Source organism: Calidris pugnax, unplaced genomic scaffold (genome assembly GCF_001431845.1).
Source record: "Calidris pugnax isolate Ruff unplaced genomic scaffold, ASM143184v1 scaffold64, whole genome shotgun sequence".
NCBI classification, from domain to species: Eukaryota; Metazoa; Chordata; class Aves; order Charadriiformes; family Scolopacidae; genus Calidris; species Calidris pugnax.
Genome location: NW_015090784.1, coordinates 623159 through 649471, shown reverse-complemented (window position 1 = coordinate 649471; position 26313 = coordinate 623159). Strand labels below are relative to the sequence as shown.

At 40.3% G+C, this 26313-nt stretch overlaps 2 protein-coding genes across 2 annotated transcripts in view; one reads left to right on the top strand and one right to left on the bottom strand.

Moving 5' to 3' along the window:
* PDE6C (phosphodiesterase 6C) overlaps positions 1 to 4868 on the top strand; it is a 28015-nt gene extending 23147 nt beyond the window's left edge. The window contains exons 19-22 of the mRNA XM_014965814.1: positions 353 to 427; positions 572 to 655; positions 1680 to 1833; positions 4592 to 4868. Of these exons, the coding sequence (XP_014821300.1) occupies positions 353 to 427; positions 572 to 655; positions 1680 to 1833; positions 4592 to 4662 (384 nt within the window). The 3' untranslated portion in view covers positions 4663 to 4868. The remainder of the gene's footprint in view (positions 1 to 352; positions 428 to 571; positions 656 to 1679; positions 1834 to 4591) is intronic.
* A 2196-nt stretch (positions 4869 to 7064) lies between these two features.
* On the bottom strand, positions 7065 to 23806 carry FRA10AC1 (fragile site, folic acid type, rare, fra(10)(q23.3) or fra(10)(q24.2) candidate 1; the record flags this gene model as incomplete). The annotated part of the gene is made up of 13 exons (XM_014965823.1): positions 7065 to 8004; positions 8460 to 8544; positions 9946 to 9984; positions 10552 to 10676; positions 11289 to 11331; positions 12053 to 12166; positions 14938 to 14983; positions 18606 to 18690; positions 19161 to 19244; positions 19907 to 19983; positions 21512 to 21557; positions 21641 to 21733; positions 23670 to 23806. Coding segments are annotated over 13 exons (1017 nt in total), but the record flags the coding sequence as incomplete, so codon positions are not given.
* Between the last annotated feature and the right edge of the window lie 2507 nt (positions 23807 to 26313).

Genomic DNA, 26313 nt, shown 5'->3' with positions numbered 1-26313 from the left:
ATTGGTAGAGATAAATTGCTGGAAAAAGCCTTAAGAACGCCAGAGAGCGCCTGTAATTTTTGAAAGAAGCAATTGACTACCTCTACAGGGACTAAAGAGTGGAATTCCGTTGTGTTTGACCAAAACTTCCTCTTTCTGGAGAACTTTTTAAACTACTCAGAGATAACACAACTAGCAAGAAATAAGCCGTCTCTTTGTGGAAGGGAAGTTATCAATGCTATTAAGTAGTAGACAGTAATATGCCAGTTCTTGGTTAATCAACGTTTTCACAATTTTCTGGAAAGCCTTGTTCTTTTATTTATTTAAATTTACCACTTTCTGCTGACACTTCCACTGAATTGTGATTATTCAGGTTGCCCTCATGGTTGCAAATGAGTTCTGGGAGCAAGGTGACCTGGAACGAACTGTGCTACAGCAACAACCAATTGTAAGTACTAAATAATTTAACTGTATTAGGCAATATTAACTGTTATTAAACCACTGACTAGATAATGGTCCATGATGCTGACTAGAACGTTATACCAAAAAGCATGGTATCTACATGATCTAAATTACTGCTGTTCCCTTCTAGCCTATGATGGACAGAAACAAAGGAGATGAACTACCTAAGCTCCAAGTTGGTTTCATAGATTTTGTGTGCACATTTGTGTACAAGGTAAGAATAATTATTTTGTTCTCCCGCTGCAGTAGTTCCGATGACACAATTAGTGACAAAATCTTGCAGTTAAAAACTTCTAGAGAGTGGTAGGACTCTTGGTCACAGGGGGAACAACCGTCACAACTGCCACAATTTTTCAGTCTTGCTCCCACAAAGCAAATTCCAGAGATGTGAAACAGATTCATTAGAAGTGAAGAACCCAGTGAAACTCGATGGCGCTGAGGTTTTGTTACTACCTCGAGAGACTGAATCAGAAAGCCCAGTCTGATTCTTCACAGTTCCATTTAATACAAGTATGCACCATGTGGTGGTTACAGAAAGCAGTTAATGGCACAGCAAGGGAATAGGAAACTTGCAATACTCTGGAAATACAGTTATCCAGTATCTTCCATATAGCACTGAAATGCCATTATTAATTCCTGTCCAGCTTTTCATATTATCACAAAATCTCATGCAGAAAAGCAACATGCAATATTTTCACATCTTCAGATGCATCCTCATTGGATTGAAATACACTATAGGATACTAGACTTTTTTATTATGACCTGATACTGATAGGCATATGGTAAAATACCATGTATCATAGTTATAATTGTATGATAGGAATCAGACTATCAGATATGGATTTAGGGAAAGTACTGAAATGTGCAGTATAGAATTCAGAGGTTTTCTAACTGATGATGCACAATCAGGCATTATTACCCCAACACAGTATTTCTGGTAACAGGCCACCACTGCGTGGTCAAGAATGTGCTTCCAAATGTGCACCAGCAGGTACTCGCCCTACTTCTTTTAAAATTCTTCCTCTTCTCCAGAAAACCCACTAGCAGAGATGGAACAAGTGCTTGAAAAAAATGTGAAATCAAACACAATTAATTAATCTAGCATACGTACTGAATTAGATTTAAAAGAACGAAAGCTAATGTTTCCTCTGCAAAGCAGCAGTATTTCCACAAATTCAGACTTTACAAATCATCAGTGTTTATGGATTTCTAATTTGCTATTTAAATTGTTTGTATAGGAATTCTCAAGGTTTCACAAGGAAATTACACCTATGTTTGATGGTCTTCAAAACAACAGGGTTGAATGGAAAACAAGAGCTGATGAGTATGAAGAGAAGATGAAAATTATTGAGGAACAAAAGAAAAAGGAAGAAGAAGCAGCTGCCAAAAAAGGTTAAGTAACTTCTAAGGTTTTCATTTATATATATTTGTAAGGCAGCCAACATATTCTCTGTCTCTCAAATTCGCACATGCAGCGCATTCGTGCAATATTCTAGTAAACTTCACACTAATGGTATGCAAGTTCTGAATTAGCCAAATTAGCTTTATCTTTACTTGGAAGAGGTGTAACCTTTCAAGATGAAACAAATCCAGTACACTGACCTCATTCTCTAAACTGCAGAACAGCAGAAAATGTGACCATCACAGAAATGAAGGGAATGTAAACTTTCTTTTGCCTTAAGTCTTAAAACTGAATGTAATTAAACACTTATTTACCTGTAAACACTTCAACCACCTGAAATACTAGACACGTATCAAAATTCTGTCTGGCATCAGCCCCAAAATTATTCAGGGGCTTTGTTCAAGCTGAAAATGAAAAGCCTAAGGAAGAGATGGGAATGGATAGAGTGCATTTGGAACTTTATAGAAAAGCAGTGCAAATCCCCACTTCTCTTCCAAGTTTAAGATCAAGCTTTTGGCTCCAGCTCCCTGCCATCAGGTTCTTGGCTGAAATACACTCTCTCATACTACAGATTTAACACTAATCATCCTAAAACAGCCCGTGCTCTGAGACAGGAAGCATGGCTGTGCGTAACAGCACCTGGTGTTACAGAAGCTGAGAACCTGTCACTCAAGTGTCAGAGCAAACCGAGTCAGTTATTTGTAGTGGGTGCTGCCTGTGGGACAGGTCACCAGCTCTGCCCATCACCTGAGGGGACTCAAAAGGTTCAGAGAGGAGAACAAAACACGTGTGGTTACTACAGAATGACTTACTGTCAGCTGGTTTGAAAAAGAAAAGTTAGTCTACCTTACTCTACATGTGAGTTTCACATCTTTAAAGCATACACCAGTACTGGACAATTTATTTGTTAATCAGTGTATGGTGAGCATTCATTACATTTCACACAAAACAGAGACTACTCAGGGCCACCCATCAAGTTACTGTCAGAGTGTGAAGTGGAACTAGGGAGTTATTGGCTCCTAAAATAAATTACACTAGGCTAAATTAAAAAAAAAAAAGTTGTTAAAAAACTACTGTAGGTTACATTATTTAATCAAAGCAGATTTTTGAAGATGTTTAATAAACCACGTCAAATATAATTATTGGAATAAAATGACAAGAAATATTTTGGCCTACTCATACTGTGATACCACTTACACACATGTTCACAGAAATTATGCACACCCCATTGCCTCCCAAATCAATTTTTAAAGACACTTTTTTGCAATCAATGATATAATCTTACTTATTTAAGATTAATTTATCACTGAGTACTAGCTAGATGTGAATATGAACAGAGTACTCTATCCTTACACTGGAATGTAAGCCCCTGAACTGCACAGAAATGCCAGGAAACAAAACCAAACCAAGGCAGGACCTACACACAAACCTCCTTGTACATTGGCTCTCCTGGCAAAGAGTAACGTTAGTACAGTCTTATCCTATCCCTTAAGCACAAGGTTCTAAAATAAACATTAAATTATACATTTAGGGAGATTCAGGTATTTCTACTCCCATCTGAAGTTAGGACCATCTCACATCACTGGTATTTTGGAACCTCTGCGTCGCTGACCTAGGGAAAGAAGGATTTGCCCTTACACCAGCAGGGACAGACTGATTTGCAGGACTAAGGGTCTGACCTTTCCATACCAGAACTAGTATCACAAACTGTAAGTCAATTGTTTTGCATATTTCAAATGTGCACTGGGACGAGGCCATGCAGGTTGTGAGGACCAGACCTGACCCTGGCAAATCAAGGCCGTGTCAACACACAGGTTTGTTAAGTGGGTTCATACAAACAATCACTGGATACCACAGGGGTTTCTCTAGATCACACTGACCCCGCTATTCTTAGCCAGCCAGTAGGCACAAGACAAAACAAACGTGTTTGCTGAACCACTACAGTGGAAAGTTCAGAACAGAAACTAAACCGGAATACAGTATTAAACTAAGAAAATAAAATACTTGGTTAGTAACATAGTGTTGATTATATCCACCAATTGCAGAGGGTAGGACACTGATTATGTGACATGTTTCAATGCAGGTGGAAAGGGTCGAAAATGACCTAGTAACATGGTGATCCACAGCTTTCAAATGTAAGTTTTAATTCTAATATTGGTATCTTACCTTAAATGAACCTGGAAACGCAATTTGTGACATGGAAAGAATCTTAACTATGACCAATGAATATCTGTGGAATCATTTGAGAGAGTCTGTAACAGAACCCGTAGCTCTAGATAACAAACTTCAAAAGTCTCTCTCTCCCTTAACTGGTAATTACAAAGGAATTCTTGCAGGGTTGGATAAAGGCTTATACAATTAGGTCAAATTAAAGTTTTTGTAGCATCTGCTTCAATAATAGATTCACATAATATTGATCCAAGAGTTTCTTTCTTTTGCATGGCTTGCATACCGCAGTTTTGTATGTGTGGGACAGAGTTAAATATATCTCTATAACTACTGAAACTTTCCAGTAAGAGTGGTTCAGTGTGTGTTTGAGCACTCCTACACCACAGACACAGATGTCTACATCCCATGTGCTATTGCTTCTTATCCCATTTCCCCAGGAGAGCAGTGAAAAGCACATTCCATTTTCAGGTCAAACACACATAATACTTGTATCACAAAAGCAACACCTTTTAAACAAGAAACTAGAGCAGCTAAAATGAACAGAAAATACTCATTTTACTTTTCTTCTCTGTTTTTTAGCTGAAAATGCAGCTGGAGGTGGTGGCGGAAGTGGAGAGGATGGAAAATCCAAAACATGTATAATTTTGTAATTCTTTGTCTCAGACAGTTTCTGCTACAGAAAAGCCATCTAGAAAGAACTTCACTGAGCCCCAGTGGATTTCTGCTTCACATAGAATAGTATAGATCACTCTCTTAACGACCCTCCTAAACATTTGCCATTTGTTGAAAATAATTTTTAATGGAGTCAATAAACACAATTAAAAACTGGAAAATTAAAAGAAAAAATAATGGTGCATTTGCCATTTGTTGAAAATAATTTTTAATGGAGTCAATAAACACAATTAAAAACTGGAAAATTAAAAGAAAAAATGATTAACTGTGCACTCTAGATATTTTGTCACGTCACTCCATTTATGTACAGCATTTTTATTGAAATATGTGACTTCTGCCCACTCCAGACAAAATATAAATAATTTTGACAGATCTCACATGAAATTACTGAGTTAAATCTAACATGTACAATTCAAACAAAAAATGTGATTTTCGTAACTTGTATATTTAGATTTTTATATTATGTGTATTTAATCTGGAATTGTCCTTTTCCTTCATTCTCAACACCACACGAAGCCCTAGGGTAGACACCTCCTTCCCTTTAGGGAAACTCACCACAGCTCCCTGGCTCCTGGCTCTTAAAGCAGGTCCCTGGCACACAGTGTTTTTTCAAAACTACCAGGGATAAATCTGTAAATTGTAGCCACAGCTCCAAGAACCTGCTCTTTTGCCCACGTGCAAAGGGCTCTGCCCACAGTTCTTGAACCGACCACCTCCAACTGGAAAAATCTCAAATACTTTGCACACAAGTACATGTTTGCTAAGATTGTCCACTGCTGGATCTACAGCCACAGGTGTGGAAAAGGCTCGTGTGCTCCCAGCGCACCTTGCTAAAAATGCAGGAAATTAAAGTACTTGAAAACCAATGAACTGGCACCGATTTAATCCTGGGAGGGCGAGGACAGCAGAGGTAGCACACATCAGAACTGACATCACCTCCCTCTCTGTGCCCAAGCCAGAGACCGCACAGAAATGAGCTCCCCACCAAACCCTCCTGCTGGTGAGGAAGGAGAGGCCACCCCGTACCTTCCACTGGGTCTCTCATCGCCGGCTCCTCTGCAGCCAGAGGGAGGAGAATGGATCCGAGCATTCACTGGAACCAGCTGCAGATCTAGGAGGAGATGGATATCAAACACAATTCCTGCAGAAACACCTCTGACACAGAGCCCCGTCCTTCCCCCTTCAATGAGCAGGTCTCATCGCCGGCTCCTCTGCAGCCAGAGGGAGGAGAATGGATCCGAGCATTCACTGGAACCAGCTGCAGATCTAGGAGGAGACAGATGTCAAATGCAATTCCTGCAGAAACACCTCTGACACAAACTGAGTCCCGTCCTTCCCCCTTCAATGAGCAGACCCAGGGGTTTCCTCTGAGGGGCCCTCAGCGCACACAGAGAAGGGAGAATGAAGGAACCATTTCCCACCGTATAGACCTCTCTAAGATTGCTCCACAAACATGGATACTGTGTACAACCACCCAAAATTAAAGGAAACCACCAAAAAAATCCCACTTATCACATCCTTATTTGTAAACGGACCAAATATTTTATGCAAACTTCATTCTGACACAAACCCAAGCACCATGTATTATTTTCTGTATTAAATGCACATACTAAAGACAGCTATTGCAAGGTTGTTTAATCATGCAATTTTATTCAAACCGTATTAAATACTGTGTTTACTATGTACACTGTACCATCTCCTACTGCAGCTCTGAAGACCCAAAAAGGAGTTAGTTATCCAGAACACCCAGTATACAAAAAATGAAGCAACAAATATAGTGCCAGGTTGGAGAGCGGCTGCTGGGGCGCGCGGCACAGCCCTAAGCAGATTGGGGAGATTGGATTTGACTCTCCACTGGGCTTGCGAGATGACAGAGAATTAACCTTTAAATCCACCTTCTTACCTAAAGCAGCCTTCATGCAAGGCTACGCTTATTTCTACTCAAGGACATCCTAAATATGTCCTTGTGCTGTCACCCATTATGTAAGTACAAACTGCTGAAAATGTAATAATGTTCATTAATGCTTATAAATAAGAGTTCTCAACTTACTCGTACGAGCACATGGGACGTGTTCATGAAGACACTGCGGCCATCTCTGCTGTCACATCTTCCACATCAGATACTTACTAAAAATACTTTCTATAAATATACCTACAGTGGAAAGTACTTATCAAAAATATATTTTATACAACATTAAATTTCCTCACACTAACATGAACATTTAATTAAAAAAAAAGTTTTTTGTTTAAATTCAAAGTAATTTTAACCTGCCAAAGAAAACAGCCACCGTAACCGTTTCTGTGCAGACTGTTTGGAAAGCTAAAATAAAGCATGTTTAAAGTTGTGTTGCAATTTGAAGAGGAAGCTGAACCCCGTAAGTTTCTCAAGCAATGCACATTCTTTACTTGTATATTTAGGATTACACTTTAAAGAAGGATTAACATCCAATCAATGCTAAGGAGATCAGAAACCATATATAACATCGAGTCACATGTACACCTCCAGTAGAAAGCCACACACTTTATTTTCCACGTCAAAAATTCCACCAACCAACCAGATTTTTCTAAGTGGAATTATCCGTAACATCATATTATAACCAAAATTTAAAACAAAGTCGCAATGAACTAAACTTTTCTAAGGGAGACATTTCAGATGGTATGGGAGACATTCAGATGTATGGGAGACATTTCAGATGGTTTACTTAATTCAAGCAAAATACGTATTTGATAATAATTGAACTTCTCCAACAGCATTTGAAAATACTTAGAGAGACTAATATCCGAATATTAAAGTCTACAGGACCAATACATTTAAGGCTATTAACTCCTGCTAAACAAATCGGAAATATGAATATATTAAAGTGTCTGGCTTTAATAACAGAATCTTCCAACATGCCCTTTTACAAAAAATCTGACAATAACTGAAGTTTCAGCTAGAATAAAAACCAACCAACTTCCCTGATGTAATGTCAATAAACTATATTCTTGTTTGTTTACATCCTTCCTCCTTTTAAGTTTGGGTGCTCTGTATCTTCTGCACCGAACTGAAAAAATTATTTCTCTAAATTCATGAGTCTACCACAGCCCACCACAGGAAAAAGGACGTTTTGAGACCCAAAGTCTTCTCCAAACAAAACATCCCGAGGATGGTCCATGTGAGTGACCCCAGCAGAGGTACACGGGCAGAGAGAGGGCTCTGGTCCCTAATTAGCACTGGATCCCCAGATGCTTGGCTTGACAACGCAAGAAACGACTGAGCCTAAATCCATTTCCAGTTTCAGAGAAACAAGTCTTGAAAATACTCATCGAACTCCTCCTCCCTGTAAAAAATACACAACCAAAGAACAAAACCGGTCAAAGAAGTGCTGCTTTGGATCTGCACCTCTGTACCTGGGAGAGAATCTGTGTGAAAAGATTCAGCAGACTTCTGAATAGGAGACTTCTCATTAGACTTCTGATGGGAATTTGCAGCTGGTATAGACCCTTCTGACTTATTCAATACATCCCAATACCCTGCCCGTTTACTCCTGAGACACTTATGGGGACAGCAGGGGCAGGACAGCAGTGGCAGTGGCCTGACAAAGCTGTCTTCTCCAGTGCTGTGTGTGTCTCCTCTCTAAGAAAACACACCTTGGTTCACTACATGGAAGGAGATGTGACATCATTTTAAATGTCAGAACATTCATTAAAACACCCAAGGAAAAATCTCTGCCTTTTCAGTTCTGAAGGGACACAGGATGCTTTATTAGCTACAGGTTCACTAGAGCAGACTAACCGTGATTTCTCATCTGCTTCTTGGAGAGGACCTTTCCAAAAGTCAGCGTCTGAAGGGCCATCCTGGGCATCGCTGTTATCTGAATCTGTTAAAAAATTAAAGTGCTTATGAAATAAATTTGAAAAGAATGTATCATTTTTTTAAATTTAGATGGTATAATGCTAGGAGCAATGTTTAATTGTAATCATGAGAATAAAAAAAACACTTTATTTTGCAAAAAGTAAAACCGAAAACATTTTCCAATGTTATTCGATGCAGCATCAAAAAGACTCTCATATATCAGGAACGAGCATTTTGGCCAAATATAACAACAATCATGTCAAAAACACTGATCTTGACACACCATCAGCATAGCACTCCCTTCCTAAAATGAAGGGTTTATAGCCATGTACCCAGGATTACAACACAGTGTCAGCTCATGATACGAAATGAATCAATTACTGCACTTATACTTGAATGAAAACTTTTATCAATTCTAACTTACCAGTGAAATTGTCAGAAAAGATGGATTGCTGCAGAACTGCTTTGTGTACGTAATACAGGAGTGAAAACCAAAAAAATCTTGTTATCAGAAATATACCCTAACCTAAACCAAACCCATCTTCCAGCAGAGCTCTCCTGAAAAGGCAGGGACTGAAGGGCATGCCCTCAGTGTAATTAACTGCCTCAGGTGCTCCTGTGCCTAATGGGGAAAGGCAGGGGCTGAACACATTCCTAGAAACATCCAGCACAGCAGAAACACTCCATCCCTTCCCGAGAGCCTGCAGTGGGACCTGCTGTCACCAGGAGATGGAGCTGGTTTCTCCAAACAGACCAGGGGCTGGTGCTTCTGGGACACTGGGACAAGTGGGGCCCAGGAGTCACCACCCACAGCAAGGAGCTCTCTGGGTGCTACAGGTGGCAGCTGGAAAGGACTTCACTTAAAGCCTAGGATTTATTTAAAAATCTATTTGTTGAGCAGAGTACATGTTAGTGGCAGCTGGAAAGGACTTCACTTAAAGCCTAGAATTTATTTAAAATCTATTAATTTGTTGAGCAGAGTACATGTTAGTATCATTCCTTGAAAAGAAATGTAGTACTTATTATACCAGAAAAGCACTTTCTTTACACAGCACAGATTTGCACATCTGGACCCAGGCAAATATTGACGTATCTGGACCTACGCAAATAATGTAGCTATTTTCACACCATCTACTCTTCTCTGGAACAACCTGACCTCTCATTTTTCTGATTATTTCCATTCTGTTGCCTGCCCACATTTTATTCCTTACTTAAAAGATTTCCTTTCTAAAATTCCTAACAGGTTTTTCTCCAATAATTTGTAGTCATTATTTTGACCCTTCACATCTCTGCTTGTTCTCACATGGCGCTCTTATCATCTTATAAAATATTAAAACTGCCAGGGAATAAAACAATGACAAATGCCCATGAAATAATACAACTCAGGACAAAACCATAAAATGCAGAAGATATTAAAATACTTTACCTTTATCAGAATTATCTGAATCTTCTGAAGAAACCTGATCTGGAAGAAAAAAAAAAAGCTTATCTTCTTATCTTGCTTTTATCCGTTATCTCAAATTGTTTACAAAGATATTTCTATCATGATGCATTAGCCATAAAGGTGCACATGCACATGCACACACCGTGCTCTCAAAGAAAGCGAGCAAATGCTGAAGAGATTTCTCTTGCAGGAGTTCAAAGGCCCTCAGTTCGACTGAGCTCAAACACGGTTGTCCCCGAAGCCCCTGGTGTAAAAAGGCGACCAGCATCCCCAAAAGGCTGTCACCACAGAGCCTCAGGGAACTCACTGGGAGTCAACCTCCAATTCCTGGAAGAGTCGTCCTTGCAATCTTTTTCAAAAGGTTCTCCTCTCTGTAAAATGTAGGAAATCTATCTTCTTTTTTTTCACCAAATTTTTCTATTTTGTGCACCTGGGAAATTTTACCTACAAAATTGATCTTTTTGACTACCTGTGTTACACAATCAAATTAGTTAGATATCTATATTTATACATAATAACATATCTGTATCTACATGCAAAACTCAGATTGAGTATTTTAAAAACTGAAGGTCTCAAATTTAAACTTACCTTCTTGGGTTTTTTTTTTGGACTTCTTTTTTTCTGAGCAAGATAATTTTGTCTTCTTAATTTTGGGCTCTTTAGAGCTTGGTAGAGCTGTGCCTCTTTTCTTGTGTGCTTTGACTTCTTTCCTCCTTGAAAAAAAAAAAAAGGATGTACAGCTTGTCTGTTACATGTACTCCTCAAACAACAGTAAATCTTAAGTATTTAGTTCAGTCAAACAGCTACCATTTTTCCTGAAACCTATCACTAGCTGAACTGAACTGAAAAAACCCAATTTAGTTCAAATGCAAAGTGGTATAGACACTACAGCTAAAGACAAAGGGCAGGAAATGCTAAAGCTGCTAAAATGACACCGACACAGGCAACAACCCAGTGAATTGGCAATAAAAGATTAAATAAAGAAAATAATTTTATAACATGCCAAATTCTTATTTATGCTGAAATTTTTTTCTTTTAGGAAACAACTTTGTATATATGTAATGAGAAAAACACTGCTAATATATGTTTTAAAATATATTTTCTTATTTGATAGCGACAAAACCTGAGGTAGAAGAATCTCAGGCCTAAGAACCTGCTACTCACGAAGAACCCATGTGTTTTATTTTCAGCAACACCAGAACAGAATCTATTTCAGCATAAATGAAGTTCATAATCACCCAGCTGAATTTTCCCCCTATTTGTTGTTCATCATAACTGTAATCTATCAATCATTCAGCCCCCATATTTTCAAAATATTTCATTACCGGTGATGGAAGTTCAGTTTGTAGGAACATTCTGGACATAGTCCTGAGAAATAGAGAATGAGAACGTGACACCCATGTATTTGGTAAGCATAATTAACAAAACTTATTAATATACATATAAAACTAGAGAGACACTAGGCTCTTGTGCACAAAAGAAAAGGCACCATTAGCTTGTTTGGCACAAAATATCTCTGTAAACTATGGTAAGTTTAATTATGTCATGAACATATCAAACTGTATACCATACTGAATAGGAAATTCCACTCAAGAGACAAAACTGAAAAAAGAAATGATTTAATGAAGAATTTTTGGAAGAAAACACAAGCATTAAAAATAAAACTAGTAGAGCTGAAAGTATGCAAGAAGTTGACTAGTCCCAAACCCTAAGGACTCCTGAGCCTCAGGACACCCAACTGATTAAGCAACAACGATGAAACCCTCCTTGCATTGCCGTGTTGTCCATTAAAACCAGCCATGCCTGTATACAAACCAGCTTAGAATCAGTTATTTTTATTCTATGACACCACCAAATATACAGCATGAAGTGCTCAACCTGTAACTGCTTTGTCACATATAATACTACTACTAGTAATAATAATAACAGATGTTCTCTCTAAATTGAGAGCATCACACTACCTGTAATTAATATTAAAAAATTATCTCCTATTCAGCATTTTGCATGAACTAACACCATCCCCGCCGGGTCTCACTCGACAGCTTCAGCAGCACAAGACATTTGTCTCTGTTGAAGTGTCCATACTTACTGAGTTTCACAAGCGCGTTCCTCTTCTCACCATGTTCAACGTAACCAAAATTCACCTCCCAGCTCCTCAAGCCTTCTTGCCCATCACAGTGCTTATTTCCACAGGAAAACTGACCTTTAAAGGGGTCAAAAACAGCAAACTGTGGTTCAATGATTAACAAGCATAGGTTTGGGGTTGTTTGGGGTTGTTCCAGTTTTGCTCAGTTTTTGGTTTTCGTTTTCCATTCCTTTCAAATAAAAAAGCCCAAGTCCAAAAGTAGCATCTAGATTAAGGAAACAACAACAGACAATGACACCACAATTGCTCACACTTGTCTAATACTGCATACTGGCAAAGAAAGAACATAACCTGAACCATGCTTTACAATGCACAGAGTAAGGAATATCTTATGAAATAATAAGCCTAATGCTGAACTCTGGAGAAATGAATGTCACTAGGACACGTTCTATACCTTAAACGATCACTTACTTCACAGAGGCTGACAGACCAGGAGGTGTGATTCAGGCATTCATCTTTAATGACATCAAAGCATTCAAAGGATCAGGTATGTACAAATTCAAATGCCCATGTCCTATTTCACCTCTACCCAATAAACTTGTTACCTGTTTTCCCACAAAAAACTTTTACCACTATCACCTTTTGCCTAAAATACCCTCTATTTTAAAATTTAATGCCTTACCTTACTATTCATGCTTTGAAAGCAGAGAAAAAGTACTTGGGAAGTCATGTCAAATATATATTTAAAATAGCTTAAAAGCTTTTCATTTTAAGGATTTATTTTCAGACCAACTAACTCACATGCCTACTATTCCCTGATTTATAAAATTTAAAGTAGGGTTTCTACAGTAACTTAAGATTTTAATTAAGAAAATGCCCATCGTGTGTAACCATTTATTGAAACTGGCAATGGATGACACCATTAACCGCTATTCAGGCTGCATTTTAAATTTCAGGAGATAGAACAGCGATCTCCAACATGACCTCCTGTAAACCACCTGCGGCAAAGGACTGCAGTGGGAGAGAAAAGCAGAGAAGGAACTAATCTGGCATTTGCAATTAGTAACACAAGGGATACCTCTCCTTTCACTCATCCTAACTCTTATTCTTCTCCCTACAAAGGGTGACCCTACAAAGACAGTAAAACCCAAGCACCCAAACGCGAGTAACCCACTGCTGGGTTCCCTTCTTACGCCCCAAAACACAGCACACCCCACCAGCTAAAATAAGCTCAGGCTCATTAGTAACACAAGGGATACCTCTCCTTTTACTCATCCTAACTCTTATTCTTCTCCCTACAAAGGGTGACCCTACAAAGACAGTAAAAACCAAGCACCCAAACGCGAGTAACCCACTGCTGGGTTCCCTTCTTACGCCCCAAAACACAGCACACCCCACCAGCTAAAATAAGCTCAGGCTCGCCTTTTTTAATGGGAATTATCAGACAAGCAGGTGTTAATGCTTTACTACATTTAACTAAAGCAATTTGTATTACCGATTTATATCGCCTTTTTTAATGGGAATTATCAGACAAGTAGGTATTAATGCTTTACTACATTTAACTAAAACAATTTGCATTACCGATTTATACCTTACAAATAGCAAAAGAAAGGCATTAAAGATTGACGCCTTTTCTAAAGGGACCATTTGAGCGGCCCTTGAGAGGAGCCTCCAACACCGGAGCAGGTTGAGTTCTTGCGCCCCCCAGTGGTGAAACCATTCCTCAGCGCCTGTGCTCCAGTGCCACGCTTTCCATCGAGATTCCATTAAAAAGCTTAAAACACGTAATTGTGCACTTTCTCCCACATTTTAAAATATGGAGTACCAGATATTAAAAGTAAAATGCAGCTTTTAATTTTTTCCCCGTGAAGACATAATTGTTCATAAATTACTAATTTCTCATTTAATTGCCTTTTTAAAGCATTCAATAAAGCATCTAACTATACCAAATGTAACTGTTTATATAATCTGTAGTGTTAAATGCAACATATGACTGCAACTATCTTTAGAAGCTTTAATTTTAGCTTGAAAAACCCCACCATTAATGTTTACACTTCCTCCTGCCAAATATAATTTTAAAAAAACCCCAAACAAGTGTTTTCCTAACTTCCTGTAACGTATTATAATGACTGGAGCTGTTTGTAGAACTGTTCTGTTCCACAGCATCACTCCCTGCAATTGTCTCGTACGTGCTCACACGACTTCTGAAAAGCACAAATGTGAAGATCTGCTGCAGGAACGGCCCCACATGTACACTGTTCTCTTGTGACAGCCCCCGTGCCCAGGCCTGGGGAGGGGACCACTCTGCACCGTCCCAGTGACCCACTGGTGACAGCTCACACCCAGAAACAGCTGGAATCCGTCCCAGTGACCCACTGGTGACAGCTCACGCCCAGAAGCGGCTGGAACAAGCTAATGATTCAGAAACATCACTGGGAGACATTGCACGTGGAACTTCAATTAAAAAGTCAACATATTGCAAAACAGCACTGGAGAAACTGTTAAGAAAATTATTTCCTGGAGAAAAAGTATTGAGAGACTTCAGTTAAAGGTATTTAGCTCTACTGAATTGGAGAACTACTGGAGGAAAGCAGCTAAAAACCATATCCCTGTAATTCTACGTTATCAAATAAATGCATTGTGTTCCTTACAAATCCGACCTTGTGAAAATAAACTGTATGTTCTTTTAATTTTAATATATGCAGATCAGTGTGCACACTAGAGCTATGTGGCATAAAACAGCAACGTTAGAAGTTACGTCAATTTATTGTCCATTATTATCTAAGGGACTTACCGGCATTGTCAAATACTGTCTAACAAAATTATGTTAAAAAGCAGCAAGAAAAGCATCAAGGAGAAATGTAATATAAAATTAAAGACATCATTACCTTTTCCTGAAATTACTTCTTTCTCGTGTCGCCATCTAAACCCAAACTGTTAAGATAAAAACCAAAATTAAACTATGAATAGTTATCCAGCAATGTAAAGACTAATTGCAGTTGATTGATGTCCTGCATGTGGTCCCATTCAACCCATTCAATCCTGGTTAGTAAAATTTAATTTCTTTCTCTGTTAATTAAAAACATCTATCTGCTTCTGCTTGCCAGAAGGATTCCAATTCACCCAGCAAATAGGAAATTGGGACAGTGTGGCTTTCCTAGACACTTCATTGCAATTTTGTCCACACTAAAGACAGAGAAGACCACTTGAATACTGCAAAGTCACATTAACACCTATCGACGGGTCACCTCGTACACCCTAAAGACTAAGACACACAAAACCCCCAGAAAACCAACAACCCACTTTTATTTCTCTTTACATTCCCTAGAAACTTCACATGCACCTAATTCATCTACTACTTTTGTTTTCCAGGAGAATCTGCTTCGTCGTCTCAAAATGGCAAGTAGCCTAGTGAAAAGGCTGAAGATGGAAGGGAGAATAGCCTGGGAAAAAACATTTTATTTTCACTAACAAGTAGAAAGAGGAGATTTTATATATTTTTATTTTTGCAGGAAAGCCTCCATGCTGAAAAACAATGACAAAAGCGAAGACATTAAAGTTACTAAGTGGAAGACAAGTTGGCCTAGAAATCTGAAAATGATCTGGGAATAAAAACAAAAGAATACATTTTATTCTGTTTAATGACCAGGTGTCAGACAGATCTCACTTCTTGGCAAATCGGAGACATTTCCAATCTGTTAAGCTACAAAACAAAGCAGAGACAGCAAACAAGAACCTTTCTAGGAAAATAAGACAACAAAGAGAACATTTTGAGTCCAACGCGTACTGAAGCAGAACTTACATGCAGAGCACTCTCCCGCCTGACTGCCAGCCTGACACCAGAGCTGAGCCCTGACACGCAGACACCTCCCAGCCTCAAAGCTTGTGGACAAGGTGCGCTGAAGGTCCAGAGACAACCTAGACCTAAATAACTCAGATCTAGGGAAAATGTAAGGAGTAACGGACCCATCACAAGCAAGAGCTGTCACTTCCAGTGTCCCTAAGGAGCCTCACCTCAAGGGTTACTCTGACATTTCTCACTGAAAGGCAAGGAGAAGGCTGTATGTCCTAACTGCACAAAGAGAAGTGGGATGGTGGGTGCCGGGGTGCCATGTCCCAGCAGTGACAGCACCCAGGTGAGTGCCCGTGAGCGTGGGGGCGGTGGCGAAGACCGAGTCAGAGCAGCCCATCAGCTGGATGGAGCAGCCCGGGAGCAGGGAGAGGGAGTGGGTCTCCATGGGCCAGCTCTGGGTGTGCAAGCAACCGTGTATCCCCAAGGATGAGGGCACAGGGGAGTCTGCGATGGGACCATGGGGGTCCCAGCCATTTCCGTGTGTGTGCACAAGGACAGTGAAACAGGCTGAACCACCGACTGGAGTGTGGCTGTGGGCCCAGGGGTTCACACGTCTTGGGGCTTCTTGCTCCTTTTGAGCTTTGGTCAAGGTGCTGTCCTTATCTTCAGACCTCAAGAGAGCCCTTCTCATGAAACTGGTCCTTATCATTATCCAGCACTTCGGAAAACAGTGCTGCTTCTCAGCAAAAAAAGTTCTAAACGAGATCTGAGGTACAACCTCTATGCAGAGTCTGTAGAAGAATTAGCTGACGAGAAGATTTTGGCTAGTAGCAAAACAATTACAGCTGTGAAAAGACAGATGAGTATGGATGGGCAAGTCTCCATCTATGCAGAATATACATATTAAAAACATCACAGAAAACTGATCTCTTAACTATTTTGACACCACCTAGCAGGATATAGAGTCATAGAATCACAGAACAGCCCAGGTTGGAAGGAACCTCGAAGGACCATCTGGAGCCCAGTGGAGATTATCCAGCACCCTGTGCAACCACATCTTGAACATCTCCAGTGATGGGGACTCGACCGTGTCACTGGGGAGGTTCTTCCAGTGAATGAACGTTCTCACTGTGAAAAACGTCTCTTATATCAAGATGGAGCATCATCACGTAAAGCATCAACAACTACTGCAGGAAGGGCTGGCCAGGAGCAGCCTGTCACCCCCCCTGCTCCCCCCACAGCACCAGCACCACAGAGCAGGGGGCACGAGGGGCCAGAGACACCCAGCCCCCAGCTGCTGGGAATGCAGAAAAAGAATCAAGGCAGGAAGAATCTGAAAGCACAGGCTGCATTCCATTGGTGTGAACGGGATCAGCAGCCAACTTCCAAAAAAAAACCTGCTCTGACATCCTTCTGTACCAAACATGGGCATGGATAAATCAATTTTCTAAAAATTTCTAAGAAAGGACTCTCACATGGTCAGAATGTATTTGAGAACATAAAGCATAACGCAGTATAAGAGGCCAAATCACACGATACAGCAGTTATGCTGACATGGCAGTTCCAAAAATACAGGTAATGACTTAGGAGCGTCCACAGGAATTCAGAGGGACCTGAGCGTTAGGACAGCCACATCTGAAGTCTGACAGGGAAACACTGCTCACACAACACACAAAAAAGGAAACTGAGGCAGGACAGTTTCCCACAAAAGACAGCAAACATATGGAAACTTGGCACAGTACTGAAAGACACAGAATCTGAGAGCGTGCTCAAGGGAAAATCAGCTGGGGACAGGGCGGAGATTGAGGGATATGAAAGACCTATAAGGAAACAAAATCAAATTTACTCAAAAAAAGGAGCACAAGACATGTTCAGCATTTTACTTTTTGTTAACTTTATTTTTGCATTTTTCTGTCCCAACTTTCTTTGGAAGGCTATCATCACCTTTTCTGCTTAATATTAGAGTTTAAGCCCAGTCCTTGCAAAAATTTACCAGTGAATTTATTTTTTGATCCTATAAATAGTCTCAAAAACTTTATATAGATGCCATTTGCAGGGCTCGCTTGTTACTATGCACTAACAAAACTAAGACACATCTGAGCTTAGCAATGCACTCTGCAAAATGACGATAGAAAATAGAAAATTCACCATTTTTTTTTGACTAAGAGGCTGGTTAGTCAAAAACTTGGAAACGACAAAAGCTGTTCCAGTTAAGAAGAAAAACTGGTGCTGGAATCAGGCTGTTTCTCTTAAGAAATTCTATTTATTTACAAGGAACACACAAATCCTGTTTCCATAAACAGAAAAGAACAACCAGCAAAGGACACTGCTGTAGAACAGGCATTTCCAAAATTGTTTCTGCCAACATTCAGCTACACATCTCTCTCTTTTTAGACTCTTTTTTTTTTTTTTTAAACAGTAACATTCCCAGGGCTTTTTTAGGCTCCTCTAGCGCTTTTCTGCAGGCCAATCTCTCCAGCCTCTCTCCTTCACCTCTGTCCATGTTCTGCCCTTCCTACACACAAAGTACCTCTTCATCCACCACCATCTGACAGAAGCACTCCCATCCCACAGAGGCACATTTTTGGGGCAGTGACAATGCTTGGATTCAAACTGCTGCTGCTTGTTAAATAACTTGGCAAGTTCTCACAGCTCTCTTTCGAGGGAAGGGCATTTAACACGCTGGTTTCACAACATACCCACAATCATAAGGCAATTTTCAAAAGAGGACATACCAAGACGATTTACAGTAATGCAACGTACCTTATTCTCTTTGTATCTGCTGAGATCTGCTATACAGTACTCTTTGAACAATTTATCATAATACTTCTTTGCAAGCCTCTTCTCCCTATAACGAAAGGTATTATTTTTTATTGAATACACAACATGATACAATTCATTTTACATTGCAATGAAATTAGCAAGACAAAGATGTTGTTTCATCCAAAGAACACAAGCTGCAGAGCTAGAAATGCAACAGAAATACACTCATTGAGCCAAGGGGTCGGTTCGACAAAACTGGAAAAGTACATCTAGTATGTATCTACAGCAAAAATCAAACTGTATTTTTTCAAACTAGGCTTCCTTCAGAGTTTTCTGAAGTTTTCGGAACAGTCATTTGGATCTCAGAGAATGCATAAATATCCGAGTTCTTTCTCTCATCAATTCATTTTGCCACTGAGCAACATTATATTACAAATGCATTAGAGATCAAAGAACGATCATTAAGTATGCACAGTAAGTCTTAATTAGTAACGGACACCACAAAATTAGTACAAGTGATCTAAAAATAACATGTTCTATAATAGTTGCAGGTACCAATTCATATCTGCTTCATCATCTTCGTTCCACAGGAATCTATGGTTTTCTCTAATAACGTCAAGATCCGTCTTGTCATTCGCTCTATAAAAGGACACATTTTTTTCAGTACAATGTAACATTAAAATGAAAAGTCAGTCCAACAGCAATTTGTTAAACATCAGTATTTCACAGTTGTGATCTCCACCTCACCGCAGAAAGGAGTAACTTGCTATGAAATAAAACTATCAGAAAATGTATTCCCTGGCGTACCTTTTCCCAAAGAAAAAATTCCCAGTGGAAAGCAGTCACTGTGGATGACTTGATCCTGTCTGAAAACACTTTTTGTACTTTTTGTCCAAGACAGTAAAGTTATAAGGCAGATAAAGATAGCTCTAAAGAAAGTTATCATTATTCTGGACAATGGATAGCAATTCTGCACATTTCAGAAGTATTTCAGACTGTTACCTGAAGGCACTGCCAGACATTTCTTAGTGCACCCTCAATTAACACTCACCTGTCATCTCTCCTCTTACGTAACGAAACAAGAACAATTCTGCTCATAGGAAGTTCTTATATAAAATAATGGTGCAAAATGAAACAATTCTGTGGTTTGGATATTGGTAATGACTGTAGTTACTACTTGTGATCCAAAGAATTAGTGGTTTGATACACAGCCACACTCCCCAGGTATAACATGTGTTTAACAGCTTTACAGCACAGGGCACTTTGGGGGCACGAGGGCAGAGACTGCTAATGGTTCTTACCCAGAGCGTCGGAAATCCTCTCTTTTCCCACCATAGTACAAAATGTAGTCCTTCACCAACTTCTTATGTCTTTCATACTGAACAAAGCAATTAAGGATTGTTTCAGAACTTATCTTCTTTTATTCTACCAAAATTTTTAAGTTATCTGCTTTAGTTTGGAGAAAATATGTAATGCTTTTTCTAGAATACTTCAGCCTCAGAGACATGATCCGAAATACATTTTATACCATAATTTGAGCAAAAATATGTAATTACTTATACCAAAAATAAGCGTCTTCACAAATAAAAACATTATGTATGGCTTCTTAAAAATATTTTCAATTAACTTGCATGTTGCTTCTGAAGCAGCAAATTAGGAAATATATTATATCCTGGTAGAAATCCTGGCAACTACCACATCAATGTAAACACTCTGCATCAACCTACTATTTTGACACGCATTTGAATTTTATTGCAAAAACATTTTATTTTCCAAGGGCCCCCAAAAAGCTAATTTAACCTCAGTACATCTTTTTTTTCGTCTTTCCACCACAAATAGAAGGACCAGGGAAGCAAGCCCAGAAGGTTTAACTGGCACAATTACACACATTTAACATAAGGTACTATTTTGTGCTGCCATGTGAGTTACTGGGTGTTAAAACTGCCTAACAGTGAAGATTTAAAATAGGAACTACTCAAAAACATTAGCAGAAACTCATGAAAGTCTCTCCACAAGGAGCTTTGTAGCCATTCCAGAATATATAGGTTTTTCTGTGGCTAATGACAGCCTACAGTGTCCGTGGGACCGATTCCGGTATGTGTCCCCGGTACGATGGTTTATGTCGTGCCTGGCCAAATTCTAACAGGTCATGAGAAGTTACTTTCTGTTTCCTGGAGTTTCCAGATTTAAGTTAAGTCTTTCCATATTTAATTAGTCTTTACTTTCCTATTTATTAGCTGTTACTGTTGAAGAACAGCTATTTAAACAAACAAGGAACTGATGGTATTTCAGATAAACTCAGTCAAAACATGTAATGACTGCCCTAGGTGGAAACTAAATAAAAGAAGAAAGGTTGTGATCTAAATAAGGTAGTAGTTATGAAAATAGTCATAAATTACGCATGAAATATTATTAAGAGATTTAAAAAAAAACTAAAATAAAACTGCACATGATATTGAACAGACTTAGGTTACAGCATCTGTAGAAGATATTACTGGAGATAACCCTGGTTTGAGTAGACTTTTGAATTAACTAATGCATTCTTAAATGTCCAGTAGAAACGTATTTGTCCACAGATGATAGCAGCCCTATATAGAATTATGTTCTGTATAAAATGAACCGAAAGAGCAAAGTTTCTTTGTGCCAGTCTAAATAAAATGCGCTGTATAATAATTTTGTCCCAACCAGGACAAATGAGCACACAGGAAGAATCTGGAAATGCCTGTACTGAGCAGAGATGCTCTCAGAGACCTCCCAGTAAGAACAAGAAGGTAATTTGAGGGACGACTCAGAATCTGGTGCTGCACTGTCAGCTCCTGGGATAACTGAGAAATCCCTGTATTTCACCGCAACGGATAATCTGTGTCCCATCTTCAAACATGAAGAAAAATGGAACAGAAGGATACAGCATCCATCGATATCAAGTGAAATCGTCTTTTTCTTGCTTCTTCCCTGTTAATAACAAATACGTTTGAGTGAAAGATATCTTTACATGAAGGAAAAAAAAGCCTCACAAAAGCAATAGAGAAAGGTACCTGTCCCATTCTTGAGCTGCAAACTGTCTGTGAACCACACTGCCTTGTTTGGCTTTTTGGAATGGCTTGGTGAGAAGGCCATCTTCCTTTGTGCTAAAGGGCAGGGGGGAAGCAAGAAAAGTTAGTCAATAACTTTTCATAAGCATAACATTTCCATATGCCAAACTGTGCACTAACTTGAGTAACAAGGCCTGTTTATTCTACACAAATAAAACCAAACTTCAGAACCAACATCAGCTTAGACTTTACTTCGTCTGCAGAACAGAATCGGAAAGACATTTCCTTACAGTTACCATTTACGGAAAATTCCTTAAAACAGCAATTTGTAATACTTCTTTTTATCAGCATTATCACTACAGAACCACACGAACACCCCTGAAGGCTCCTCAGTTTCCCTCTGCAGTTAAAGCCCTCTATAAATCTCAGCTATGCAGCCAAGGCACAGGAAGGACAGTCTGTTCACCGAGTGACTGCCAGTAACCCTATACCCTTTCACACTAATGTCTCCACACCTCATTAAACAGCTCTGCCTCTCAGTGTAATCACAAGAATCGCTAATTTGAAACGTAAGTACTGTGTTGTGAACCACCCTTGTCAGTGGGCAGCCAAAAATATTTTCAGAATTCAACAAAGTAATAAAAAGTCAAATATAAAGTGATGCACGTTACTAGTAAAAGGTATATTTAGTTAGTTTCATTCCTCAACAGAAGTGAAGATTTTTCCATAATTATCAGCTGGCAGAAAGAATGGAAGTGAGAAACCTGTAGAAAAGAAGCCAGGGAATTTATATTTCAAGCTATGGAATATAGGACTCTAGAAACTAAGGGTACCATTTGCTCAGAAGGATCTGTAGGCACAAAGTTCGTGTCAGCAGACTCCATGAAAGAGCAACATGGAGAAACCCTAAGACTACTATTTTCCTTAAAGTGAAAATAAATACCACGACAGAGCAAGAAAAGGATGTGTACACATACAGTGAACTCGTGTAAGAGCCCTGCTGGGAACCAGCCACAGTGTGCCAGGACAAGGGCAACGACGGCATTTTTGAAAGGCTCATGATGGTTATTTAACATTCCACCTAGAAAGTGGACTGGTATAATAAGTAACGGCATTTTATAGAAAATGAAAACTGAACAAAACCAGTCACTGTTTTAATGGGGAACAGCTATATTTATAAAATAAATGGAACAGCACAATGCCTACTATTATTCCAGTGATTAAAACATGATTTTTTTTCCCCCTCAATGCAGTCAGACACTACAAAACCCATTCTTTCAATTTTACTAGAAAGGAAAATATGCATAGGTCCTAGGAAAGTTTCCAGAAAGCCTTCTTAAATAAAGTCCAATAACAGAGCAAGGGAGAGACAAGAAAAGGTAAGAAAAATACACACATAACGTAGGCAAGATGTTCAGTACAGTGCAGAAAATGTTGAAGGAACCGTGGTGCCAAAGCACAATATATAAATAAATAAAAATCTTAATAATATAATGAGATCAGACTACAAAATTCAAGGTCACTAATTGTGTGAACCACTGAAAGAACTGGCAAAGGTGACCTCAAATAAGAGATGTGCAGCTACATTTCAAGGATTGAGTACAATTCACCAACTCCTAGCCCTCTTCACAAAAGAAATAATTAACAAGTAGCATCGGTTCTTTCCTTCCTCCAAGCAGGTGGTTTAGATCTACAAGGCTTGCTGCCACTTGGCCTTTCTTTGCCTTGCTCTCTTTGCAGGTCCCGCACCCCGATGGATGGCAGGGAAGTGACCAGGGCAGCCAAACCCCAACAGTCGATACTAACGCTCAGAAAAATGAAACACTGCCCCGAGAACTGGGGGCACAGAGACACCAGATGGACGTGGCAGAATGGATCTCCATCAGCTGCCCCTGGGAGATGACACACTTTGGCAAGCTTGACATGAGGAGACGTAGAAATCAAGGAGACTGATTTTTTCAAAATTCATTTCAACACCACACTTTCCATACCAAACACATAATGCAAAGTGTTAATTCTCTACTACATTTACCTTTTAGTCTTCTGCACAGACTTCTCTCCGTTCTCCTCATCGCTAAAATCAGAATCGTAGTCTCCATGGCCACGTGCCTGAAAGCAACAGTGACAGTCACTGTACCTGCTAACGCAACCAGGAACCAGCACTGTCCATCAGGCATCAGTAAAAGAGAGAGAGACAGAGAAGCACGCGCAGATCTCACCTATGTCTGAGCCAAATCAAATACAACAGACAACGCAGAGTATACGCCAAATAACAAAGGGCAAAGAAAGACATCGTCAGTCTGTCAAAAGACAACTTCATAAATAATTTATGTGCAGATGTCCCCATATTCAATTTTCACACAGATACAGATAAGCAAAAGTGTGCTAAACATCTTTCTTCTTCACTTTCAGACAATCTCCCTTATATAAGAGAAAGGTGAGTATGTTCCCCAGGGGCTGCTCTTTCAGAGAGCTGGATGGCAGCACCTGATGTGCTCACGTTATAAACAAAGATGAGAAAAAAAGTTTCTTGGGCTGGATAAGGCACTTCAGATCATTGGATCTTACACTGGTAGCTGGAAAGTTGATTGAAATTATAATTAAAATACAATATGCCTGCAAAAATATGCCACCTAATCAGCACAACATTCCTACCATGAAATGAAATATTTTTTTCCACACACTTTGGGACTATGATGTCAAATTAATGCATATAAAAACTCCCAAATATCCCATATCTTAATGCCATCAAACAATCAAGCACTGACTGATGCTCAGATCATCACCTCCATTTCTCAAGGCACAGTTACATGCCCAGTTCTTCCAGTGGAAGTAATGGATTAAGTAGATCCCATCTCCTCTCCCTCCTTTAAAAATATCATGATAATCCAGGAATGTTATAAATGGCAAAAGCAATGCTTCCCAGATGAACACAAAGAGCTCCCCTCACACTCAGAAGGGGAGAAGGCCCAAGCCAACACAACGTGCATGGAAGTCAACACGAGACAGGCGAAGCATAAAAGCATGCCAGAAGAGAAAAACCCAAACAAAAGGAGATTTTCCCAAAGTGATTGCCCTCAGAAGATGGGCCCCAGGAAAGAGGTAGCCATACTCTGTAATCAGCTCCCAGCTGATTCCAGGAATTAATCAAATAATTTTTAAAAAGGTGCAAGAAAAGCTGTTCCCAGAGAGTTATACTGTGAGGCTCTGGGAAGCTGTGACTGTGAGGGCTGCACGGCTAAGGGTAACAACAACCCAGATAGGGAAAACAGAGTTAGGATTTAACTGTATAAAAGAGGGGCAGATGCCAAAGCCCTGTGCCCAAGCCAGTAGATCTTAGAATAGGCAGGCAAAACTGTCAAGAAAATTTAACATAACTATTTTCATTATTTGATAAACCCTTTAATATAATCTTTGCTTGGATGGAATTTGTCAGAAACTCAAAATGCTTGTAAATTAGTAAGGTAAATACCAAACACTTTGTTAAAACATGAACCTGAAAGCTACATAACTTAAAGAATACAGTGTTTTGTTCCTTGCACCACCTTTGAACTTTTTTCTTTTCCCCAAACAACAAAACAAACAGAAAGCACAAAACCAAAACAAGTACCAATGTGCTTTGGAATACACTGGAATCACTGACATTTAAGTGAGCCCAATATCTTGCATTAATTAATAGTGAAGCAACTGGGGACAGAACCACTAACTTGGGGGCTCCTAAAAAAGGGGAAGGTACACACAGTAAGTGTAGAAACCCTGGCCACAGCCGAGGGCAGAGGGAGGGGATGTCAACGCAGGAGACAGCGGGCTCCCCAGCCCCGCGCTGGCAGGAGGGGTCTGCACCCAGAAAAGGCACTGGGGTAAACACGGTCACACAGAACCGTTCACCTGGGCTCCCGACCACAACAGGCTGATAAACAGAAAAAGGCAGTTTAAAAAAAACAAAAAGGCAAACCCATCCTACACAAAAATCCCCAACCCATGGCCCCCGGCCTCAGCCCTCACCTCGCTGCTCCCCTCAGAGTGTCACCCCCAGCCGGTACAAACCAACCGCTCGGGGAGGGTCTGAGGGGACAGGGGTTGGAGGAGACCTCCTCACGCTCGGCTGCCAAACCATCTTCCCACCCTGGTGTTGGTTTTGAGGCCTTACAGCCCCCACTTGGGGGAAAAACCTAGAGTCGGTGCCGTTCGCTTCAAACCCACTCCTCCTCCTAAAACCAGCGATGAGGAGCGTTTGTGTGTGCTGTGCTGAGCAACGACACCCCCGGGACACTGCCCCTTTATTACAGCTCTAAAACTACCACAGGAGCAGCAGGGCTCAAAGGCAGGCGACAGCCGACCACGGCAGCGAGGGTGAGCGCTTTGTGAGGCTCCACGGAAAAAAATCACACCAAAACCGGCCCGTGTGGGCCCGACGCCGCTTCCGAAGCCGTTCCCATTCCCCGAGCGCCGCCCGGGCCTGCTCCGGGGCCAGACCGGACCCGTCCCGTCCCGCCGCCACCGGAGCGGCCCTCGGGCCCAGGCCGCGGCCCCAAGGCTGCCCGCCCGCCGCAGGGGGAGGGCGGTCAGGCCCCTTCCCCGCACAGGCCCCGCTACCGGGCCGGGCCCGCCCCGTCACCATGGAGGCCGCGGCCTCCGCCGAGGCCTGTCCGCCCCTGCCTCCCTCCGTCCCTCCC